This window comes from Pollachius pollachius (assembly GCF_949987615.1).
Source record: "Pollachius pollachius genome assembly, chromosome: 12".
NCBI classification, from domain to species: Eukaryota; Metazoa; Chordata; class Actinopteri; order Gadiformes; family Gadidae; genus Pollachius; species Pollachius pollachius.
This window is the reverse complement of record NC_136945.1, coordinates 6,504,823-6,515,426: the sequence shown is the minus strand read 5'-3', so window position 1 is coordinate 6,515,426 and position 10,604 is coordinate 6,504,823. Positions and strand designations below refer to the sequence as shown.

Here is a 10,604-nt window from a genome sequence, read left to right as displayed (position 1 = left end):
CATCTTCTTTGCCAAATCTTTTTGAGACATTGATGAATGAACTCACTTAACACTGTCTTAAGGACACAGATGAATCAACCTAACTTGACAATAGCCTACCCTTCAACCCAACTGGTTACAGGTAGCTGCTTGATTCCGAATCAATCCGAATCTGACTGCCAGCTGCCGCAAAACAATATCTGGATTGTTGCTCTTCTGGCTCCACAATGGGCGAACTCCACACAGCGGAAGCCCTACACATCTTCCGTCGTAGACTGAAGACTCTGTTCAGACAGCATTTTGGCCAATGAAAGAAAAAAGAAATGGAAACAACAAAATTCTATATCTTCATCCAAGTTGCTCTGGACAAAAGTGTCAGCTCAATAAATGTAATGTAGTATTATTTTAATTAAAGAGCATTTTTCGAGACACTCAAAGACAATAAAATCAAGAAAGAAACAACAGGGGATATTGATTCAAAGTCAAATAAAAAACATTATAGATTTTAAAGTTTAATCATTATTTTTGTTTTATTACAATGTCTACACATATTTTTACACAATTGCTGCCCGGCTAATAAGCAGACTACTGCTAGCATCAGGGTTGGCTAGATGAATTGCGGGGCTAATATAGCCTACTGCTAGCATCAGGATAAAACTAAACCAAACGGCTGGGTTAATATTGCTAGCATCACGGTAAGTTAAACTAAAGGTAGGTATGCTGATTAAATGTAGAATACCTCCCTCAGAAAACAGCATTCAGAATTTAATAAGCACAGTGTTGTTTCAGATACAAGGTGGATTTCAAAGACGGTGATTGAACACAGGTAGGAAGGCATCAGTATTTAACATTATTCTATTCTCAAACACAGTTCAGTTGAAGACATGTTGATCTTGATTTAATCAGGATAGGGCACGTTGAATGTTGCTTGTATATCAACCTTTCAACCAAGCCAGGTGATGTTAATTGGGGTGCTAAATGCACCAGTAAATTGTGATAACGATGTAAAGATTTGAGACTAATTTTACAGCAGAGTAGTCAGCAGTTGTTGTTACACCTTTGGACAGTCCAATGGTACTTGTTATGTCAAAAATATTACATAGACTAATTGTCTGTATGCTAATTAAGGCTGTTTTTGTTTATTAATTAATTTGAAATTCGTAAAATGTCAGTTTTGTATTACCTACTCCTCAAAAATATGTCACTGTGGATTTCTATTTTAGAACACTTTCATTATAGTATGGTTGTACGTTTCTAGTTGACAATCTTAATCTAAATTAGTAGAAATACTATAATCTTGAACATATAATCTGTGATTTTGTCACTGTTACTAAGTTATTACCGTCTTTTAGAAAGAAATTGTAAAATGCTATGTTTAGCCAGTGAAGTTTGTGATCAGCTACTCTGCTCCGACCTTAAGTCTCGTTATTTTCTTGGCATTAAAACAGTCACATGGTTTGTATAGTTCAGGACAACAAACACCATTTGTACATTGGTTTATAGAGGTTAATTTCGACCCCATCTACAGGTTAAACACATGGTATTGCAGGAATGATCTATGATTGGTATATGTTTTCCCGGTTACCTGCTGATTAAGCGTTGATGCAACACACTTGTCCTCCGATTATTTAAACTGAACTGATGGGGTGTTTACATGGGAGCCAGCAGCCCTGCCACCCGAGTATTAGCACTAACTGGGGGCCAGGGGGTTCGGTTCATAGGTATATGTTTATGAACACTCTATTGACTGCTTCGTCGCTGTGAAACATCCTTATTTACTATTCTGTTTACATTTCTCAACAGATTTTCAACTATTATATATATATAGATATAATTTATGATTAAATATGAATATAAAAAGGACTAATTGAAATTGGTCGATTAATGTAAATCTTTTAGTGCATTTAATTCAGAAAAGCCACAGGTACCCTGTTTACTTGAACCTGTTTACAGACCAGTCTTGGCCTCTCCAATATGGTGGCGACGTTGACGTACAATCGAAAGGCAAATGTGGTGTCTATGTATATATCTCTGGTTTAGTTATCCTTTAACCCATCTCCTACCCTGCAATGCCATCACAAGAAAGTCCTCTTCTGATTAGCTGTGGGGCATGTTTTTCAGGGTGGTCAGATGCTTGCCCCTCTTCCTCTTGGAGAGGGGCGTGGTCCTCCTCCATCACCTCCTCTTCACTGTAAGAGGAGGAGGAGGAGATCCCTGCCCCCACGCGCCTCTCCCTCTCTTCACAACTCTCCTCCTCTTCCTCTTCCTGCTTCTCCTCTCTGGAACCATAATCCACTCCTTCCAGCTCCGCCTCTGCTTTAATATCTTCAATAGGCTCCGCCCCTTCCTTGGCTGATGGCCTCGCCTCCAGAGGCTCCAAATCTAAGACGGCTGCCTCCTTGGCCAGGCGGATGCAGTTGATCCACTGCTGCTTGTTGAAGGCATCGCTGGCCTGGAGACAGTGACTTTGCTGTCCTCTTGGGGATGAAAGACGTAGGAAGTTCTTACCTACAGAGGAGAGGAGGAGACAGAAGAATGGAGAGAAGAGGGGGGGAGAAAGAGAGGCGACAGAAGGGGAGATAGAGAGGAGAGAAGAGAGGACGAGAAGAGGTGATAGGCCATTGAATGTACGGTTTTAGGTTGGATGATATGATGATTCGTCTCAGGTGACTCCAAACCACTCCAACCAAACACAAAAACCACTACAACAAAAAACCAAACCACTCCAACCAAACAGCCAACCAAGCAAACTAAACCGTCCAACCAAATACTGACTGCGTTCATTGTTGCTGAAAGCTCCTCGTATGGACCCGCCCACTCTCATCTCTCCGTCCTGTAGGTCCTCCAGCACCAGCTGCTGGATGGGGATTGGCTGGTGGCAGAGCTGATAGCTGATTGGCTGGTCGTTGAGTGAGGAGGACCTGGTAATTACTAGGGCATCCTGGAACAGAAATACATGCAGTTTCTGGAGAAAGAGAGAGAGAGCGAGAGAGAGAGAGAGAGGTATATATAAGAATGTAATTGGTGTAAATATATATATATATATATATTTATGCATATATGAGTGTATTCATATCAACAGGACTGCCCATCCCATGTCATGTATATTTTTGGCATTAAGAACAAGAGAGGTTCACAAAGCTCACCACCCCCCTGGTGTTCTTCAGTTCTCCATGGCAACAGAGTGTTGTGGAGCGTTCTACCACCCCGTCCCTCCAGCTTTTCTGCCCGTAAACCAAGCGCTCCTTAAAGTACTGACACTCCGCCTCCCCTGTCCTCTGGTTGATGTCTGACAGGAGACCCTGGACCATGCTGACCTACACACACACACACACACACACACACACACACACACACACACACACACACATATTATGTATATATATATATATACACACACACACACACACACATATTATATATATATATATATATATATATATATATATATATATATATATATATATATATATATATATATTTATATATATATATATATATATATATATATATACAGTGGGGCAAAAAAGTATTTAGTCAGCCTCCAATTGTGCAAGTTCTCCCACTTAAAAAGATGAGAGAGGCCTGTAATTTTCACCATAGGTATACCTCAGCTATGAGAGACAAAATGAAAAAAAAAAATCTAGAAAATCACATTGTCTGATTTTTAAAGAATTTATTTGCAAATTATGGTGGAAAATAAGTATTTGGTCAATAACAAAAGGTCATCTCAATACTTTGTTACATGCCCTTTGTTGGCAATGACAGAGGTCAAACGTTTTCTGTAAGTCTTTACAAGGTTTTCACACACTGCTGCTGGTATTTTGGCCCATTCCTCCATGCAGATCTCCTCTAGAGCAGTGATGTTTTTGGGCCACACAGACTTTCAACTCCCTCCAAAGATTTTCTATGGGGTTGAGATCTGGAGACTGGCTAGGCCACTCCAGGACCTTGAAATGCTTCCTACGAAGCCACTCCTTCGTTGCCCGGGCGGTGTGTTTGGGGTCATTGTCATGCTGAAAGACCCAGCCACGTTTCATCTTCAGTGCCCTTGCTGATGGAAGGAGGTTTTCACTCAAAATCTCACGATACATGGCCCCATTCATTCTTTCCGTCATACGGATCAGACGTCCTGGTCCCTTGGCAGAAAAACAACCCCAAAGCATGATGTTTCCACCCCCATGCTTCACTGTAGGTATGGTGTTCTTTGGATGCAACTCAGCATTCTTTCTCCTCCAAACACGACGAGTTGAGTTTTTACCAAAAAGTTCTATTTTGGTTTCATCTGACCATATGACATTCTCCCAATCCTGTTCTGGATCATCCAAATGCTCTCTAGCAAACTTCAAACGGGCCCGGACATGCACTGGCTTTAGCAGGGGGACACGTCTGGCACTGCAGGATTTGAGTCCCTGGCGGCGTAGTGTGTTAGTGATGGTAGCCTTTGTTACTTTGGTCCCAGCTCTCTGGAGGTCATTCACTAGGTCCCCCCGTGTGGTTCTGGGATTTTTGTTCACCGTTCTTGTGATCATTTTGACCCCACAGGGTGAGATCTTGCATGGAGCCCCAGATCGAGGGAGATTATCAGTGGTCTTGTATGTATTCCATTTCCTAATAATTGCTCCCACAGTTGATTTCTTCACACCAAGCTGCTTACCTATTGCAGATTCAGACTTCCCAGCCTGGTGCAGGTCTACAATTGTGTTTCTGGTGTCCTTTGACAGCTCTTTGGTCTTGGTCATAGTGGAGTTTGGAGTGTGACTGTTTGAGGTTGTGGACAGGTGTCTTTTATACTGAGAAGGAGTTCAAACAGGTGCCATTAATACAGGTAACAAGTGGAGGACAGAGGAGCCTCTTAAAGAAGAAGTTACAGGTCTGTGACAGCCAGAAATCTTGCTGGTTTGTAGGTGACCAAATACTTATTTTCCACCATAATTTGCAAATAAATTCTTAAAAAATCAGACAATGTGATTTTCTGGATTTTTTTTTTCATTTTGTCTCTCATAGCTGAGGTTTACCTATGATGAAAATTACAGGCCTCTCTCGTCTTTTTAAGTGGGAGAACTTGCACAATTGGTGACTGACTAAATACTTTTTTGCCCCACTGTATATACACACACACACACACACACGCACACACATACACACACACAGCCAGGTGAGGGTGAGTGGTTTAGCTCACCGCCTGGTCCAGGTGTGGTTTGTCTGGATGTTCATTGGCCGTGTGCTTCTGAATCTCCCGTAGTAGCAGCGGGTATTTGACCAATCGGCTGCGAGGGATGTCCAGGAAGTTCCAGAGGTCCAACTTCCTGCTGAAGGGCGACTGGAGGCACCGTAGCAGGAAGTCCTCCACGCGAGGGTCCTGCTTCCGCCGGTCGAGCAGAGACTTAGCGGCTAGCTGTTTACTGCAGTAGCCTGTGTACTGCCTCAGACAGGGCAGCTAGTGGCCGAGAGACATACAGAGAGAGAGAGAGAGAGAGAGAGAGAGAGAGAGAGAGAGAGAGAGAGAGAGAGAGAGAGAGAGAGAGAGAGAGAGAGAGCCTCCATTATAGTTGCCGTGTGCGCCATTCCCTCAGTGCGAGGACCATTCACACATGGCCATGGCATTGTATAGTCAGCATTAGGTTGGTAGTTACTCTTTCTAAATGCAGGAACTTTGTGTTGTAATTATCAAACATCAAACACAGGACTCTCTCTAACCTCTACACTTTCTGGGCCCCTTTGCAGTGGGGTAGTAGTACACATCTTTGTACAGGCGGACAAGTTCACTCTCTCTAACCTCTCCTCAAAAGCGTCCATCTTGAATAAGCAACAACAACAACCGTAGCAAGAGGTAGAAACAGGGTGTGTGACGTCATCTTATGTCCTCCACTCACATCCATGATTTGAAAGTTCACTCTTCATGTTGAGATTCAACATTTTGGAGATACGCGACAAATGAAAAAAAAAAAAATCAATAATAATAATATATATATATATAGTGTATCCCATCAGCACTGCAACTTATTTACCCAGTGTGTGAGGATGGGTCCCACCAACTCCGTGGATCCGTCAGGGTTTCTGGCATCTCGGAGTTGACAGAGCAGATCTGAGAGACACGGGGTTGGAGTCACAGTCGGGGCGGAGTAAAAGCGAGAGGGCAGAGTCATTTTGAGGGGGAAGAGTCATACTGTTTATGCATCTGTGTGTTTGTATGTGTGTACCTTCGTGCAGTGGTATGAGTGAGTTTAAGGTGCCAAAGATTTGGTTCAGCTCTTGTTCGGTCATGATTGACAGCTTCAGCATGGGATCATGGTAGGCCTGACAGACACACGCACAAACGCACATTAGAAACACATAGAACCAGTAAAAGGCTGTGGTTGTACTAGGCAGCTCCCAGTATAACCAGTAGAAGACTGGTTTTACCTTTCTTGCCAGATGCAGATCTTCTACGAGGTCTTGCTCGCCCTGCGCCAGCTCAAAGATAGCCTGGAGAGAGAAAGAGAGTAGTTACAGCCTGTGTGAATGTACGGTGTGCTGTTTTGTGTGTGTGTGTGTGTGTGTGTGTGTGTGTGTGTGTGTGTGTGCAGTGTGTATGTGTCTGTGTGTGTGTGTATATGTGAGAGTGTCTGGTGTGCAGTGTTTGTGTGTGTGTATGTGTGAGACTGCCTGGTGTGCAGTGTGTGTTTGTGTGTGTGTGTGTGTGTTTGTCTGTGTGTGTGCATGTGTGTGTACCTCCTGTCTGCGTATGTCCTGGGGACTAAGCATCTGGGGGGTCCCGTGTCCGGTGTCAAACGTCTCGCTCCACAGTTTGCTGTCTCGCCTCTTACTGCTGGAGGCCACCGCCCCCGTTGCCAAGGGCCGTGTCTGAGTCACAGAGGAGGGGCGGGGCCAGGGTTGAGAGGGGGGCGGGGCCTCTGTACGCCTGTCATTACGAAAACTGATGGAGCGCTAGAGAGAGAGAAAGAGAGAGAGAGAGAGAGAGAAAGAGTGAGTGAAAGATAGAAAGAGAGAGAGAGAAAGAGAGATAGAATCTACAGAGATCCATCTTGCTGTGGATGAATCAAAAGAGAAGCTTGCAGGGTGTTGTCACATCGAGAATCGGGCTCAAACTGCATTGTTCGGCAGTCAGAACAATGGAACCATGGGCCACTAGGTAGTAGGTGTGGGGTCCAAACACTATGCAACACTTGACCATTGGGACAATGATGCACTTGAATTGCTATATGCAGAGTTATGTAAGTTCCTCTGACTGGTCCAGAGGAACACGAACAACAATGCATGCAGGCTGAATATAGCATCCGATACCCATTGATGATTCAAACTCAAAAGAGTAATATCTTTTGAACCACTAAACATGGACACAGTTGTGTATGTATAAACATTTAGCAGGGTTGGTCCCTCATGATTGGCTCTTACCTGCAGGGTCTGACCAATCCGCTTCAGGGGAGCAGTTTTAACAGGAGGCAGGAGGCTGAGGAGGGAGGAGACTTTAGAGATAGACCTAGTCCTCTTAGTACTGGGCTCCTGGAGGAGAAGGAGGACAAGTTGTTAGAGATAGACCTAGTCCGCCTAGCACTGGGCTCCTGGAGGAGAAGGAGGAGGAGGAGGAACAAGGAGAAGTTTAAGGAGGGGAAGGAGGAGAGATGAGGAGGATAGATGAGAAGGAATTGGAGAAGAAGGAGACAGGAGACGGAGTCAGGAGCAGGGAAAGGAGGCGTAGGAGGAGGAGGCGCAGCAGAGAGGAGTAGGTTTCTTAGGAGGAGGAAGAGGAGGAACAAGGATGATTTTCATAATATAACAAAAATAATATATAATATCTACGATATATTCATATAAAGTATTGATAATATATAAGGTATATATAATATATATATAAATTACTTTATAACTTTTTGATTGAAAAAAGAGACAGAGCCAGAGAGACAGACAGAGAGAGAGAGAGAGGGAGAGAGAGAGGAATGTGTTTCAAATAATAGTCTCAGAATCTACACCAATGTTACTTGTTGCTCAACCAATCAACCAATCAGAATCAACTTACATTGATGTCCAGACTGCAGAGACTCAACGAATCCACCTCCCTCTGCTGCTTCCTTTTCTTCTGTTGACACACCCATAAATACACACACACACACACACACACGCACACACACAAACGGTAAATTATTTGTTAGACTATCAATCATATTGCATACTTTATATTCCTCAGGTAGAAGACGAACAGAGTAGTATTCTAATACGATTTTGGAGTGTATAGTTCCTAATTCAAAAGGCAGGGCGCCTTAAACTGTTTTGCCTTGGAACCCAAAAGGTTTTAGAGTGCCAACCTCAAACTCTGAAAACTCTGAAATTGGGATTCTTTGGAAAAGGATCACCAACAACTGATCTGTGTGTGGTCAGGTCAGGACCCATCTCCAACTGGAACACATTCCATGTGGTTTAGGTTTAGGAACCTTTGGTTTAAGGTGTTGGTTTGGTCTCCCTGAAAGCCTGACTTTCATCTGTCAATTCTGTTTCCAATAAATATTTTTCATGAATCTCAGCAGATGCAAGTTTTTTGTATATCATTTTGGTGGAGATGTGAAGCGGAGTGAGGAGACAGGAGGAGAAGAGAGAGGAGACCGGAGGAGGGGAGAGAGGAATAGGAAAGCGGAGAGAGGCATAAGGAATAGGTGAGAGATGAGGAGAAAGGAGAAGAGAGGAAAGAACACAAGAGGAGGTGAGAAGAGGAGGGTTGGGAGAGGAGGGGAGATGAACAGATCAGAGAGGAGAGACAAGAGAGTAGGGGAGGGGGAGAGAGGAGGACGTAAGAAGAGGGAGTGGGGAGAAGAAAGAGGGGCGCAGAGAGGAGATGATGGGAGAGAGGGAGAGGATTTAACAGAGAGAAGAGAGGGGAACAGAGAAAAGGAGAGGAGGGAAGGAGAGAGGAGAAGGGAGGCGATAAGAAAAGGAGAGAGGAGAGGAAAGGTTGTGGAAAGGAGTGGAAAAAGGAGGGAGGCGAGAGGAAAGAGGGGCTGTTCCTTCAGGTTAACAGTTTAACAATAGCAGGAAGATGTTGTTTTTCTGTAAGTCTGCCAGGCTTGATTACACCTTCCATCTCAGTCATTCACCTTAGCTTTGCTGTATTACTCTCCTAATCCAACTAACTTAATACTACTAAGTACTACTACCTAACTAACTACTAACCAACTAATGGCCAACTACTAAGTAACAACTACCTATTTAATACTAACGACAAACTAACTACTTATCTAATTAGTGCTAACACAGACACATACACACATAAACACACACACACACACACACACACACACACACACACACACACAGTCTCTACTCACCCGGTGGTGAACAAATAGACAACAGCCCATCGTGAAGACAGTGGTTATCCTTCTCTCCTCAGTTCTACTATTTTCTCCTCTCCTCCCCTCTGTTCTCTCCCCTCTCCTCTCCACTATTCTGGTTTCTCCTCTCTCCTCTCCACTATTCTGGTCTCTCCTCTCCTCCTCTCTCTCCTCCTGGCTTCGGTCCTCTCACCTCTTCTCGGTTCTCCGCTCCTCTCAACTCTTCCGGTCACTTCTCTCTCCTCTCCTCCTCTATCCTCTTCTCATCTGGTCTCTCCTCTACTCTTCAACCCTCTTCTCATTGAGTATCTCCTCTCCTCATCTATCCTCTTCTTATCTGTTCTCTCCTCTCTACACCTTTCTTCTGTTCTGGCCTCTCTTTCTCCAACTTCTGCTCCTCTCTACTCTGTGTGTAGTTTCCTTACTCTAAAGGCTCTCTCTCTCTCCAAGGAGTTCAGACACAATGGACCCCTAGTTGAGGAGATTCTAGACCTTTGGTGTGTTAGTGTGTTAGTGTGTGTGTGTGTGTGCATGTGGGGGGGGGGGGGGGCAGAAGGTTCCTGCTTGACAAACAGGATATGATGTCATAGGGGAAACCAGCCTGACTAAAATTAGCCGCCATAGGGGAGGGGAGAGGTGGAGAAAAAAAGAGGAGAGAGGAGAGAGAAAATGGGGAGGAGGAGATGAGATAGGAGAGTAGAGGAGAAAATAAGGAGAAAAGAGAGGAGGAGAGAGTGAGAGAGTTGAGCATGAAAAAGAAGAGGAGAGAGGAGAGGAGGAGGGAGGGAGAGATGATAAAATGAGAAAGAGGAAGAAAGAGGAGAGGAGAGAGATGATAGAAGAAAAAGGGGGAAAAGGAGAGGACAAGAGAGAGAACAGAGAGAAGCAGAGAGGGAGGAAAGAGGAGAAGACATAGCAGAGGAGAGTTTGTAACCCCTCTGAACATCCATCCATCCTGGGAGAGGAGAGAGCGTCTTCTGATGAAACCTGAAAACAAGAAGAACAACAACAACACATTAATAACAAAGCAAAGCACATATATTACACAAAGGAAACATGTCTATAACATGTACAGCGTGTATATAGCATGTTATGTATTTAACATACACTAGAACATGTATAAGGGCGGAGGTTGTCAGGTTACGGCTGGTTTATACAGCCTTACCTGGCCCAAGTCAGACTGTTTAGACTCTGGGTGATATGGAATGCCATTTGAGTCAATATTAATTCTATTTTAAACCAGCCATCACCACACACACTCAGGAGAGCTCTGACATGCCAGTACTGAACACCTGCTCTGAC

At 44.0% G+C, this 10,604-nt stretch overlaps 1 protein-coding gene across 1 annotated transcript; it reads right to left on the bottom strand.

Moving 5' to 3' along the window:
* Positions 1–526: 526 nt before the first annotated feature.
* arhgef3 (Rho guanine nucleotide exchange factor (GEF) 3) lies at positions 527–9,675 on the bottom strand. Its single transcript, XM_079748488.1, has 11 exons — positions 9,300–9,675; positions 8,000–8,059; positions 7,378–7,485; positions 6,694–6,909; positions 6,385–6,447; positions 6,183–6,279; positions 5,991–6,067; positions 5,162–5,419; positions 3,126–3,296; positions 2,755–2,944; positions 527–2,487 (listed from the first exon to the last, which is right to left on the bottom strand). The coding sequence occupies exons 1-11, from the start codon at positions 9,327–9,329 to the stop codon at positions 2,039–2,041; spliced, it is 1,719 nt and encodes a 572-aa protein (XP_079604614.1). The 5' UTR covers positions 9,330–9,675; the 3' UTR covers positions 527–2,038.
* Positions 9,676–10,604: the final 929 nt, after the last annotated feature.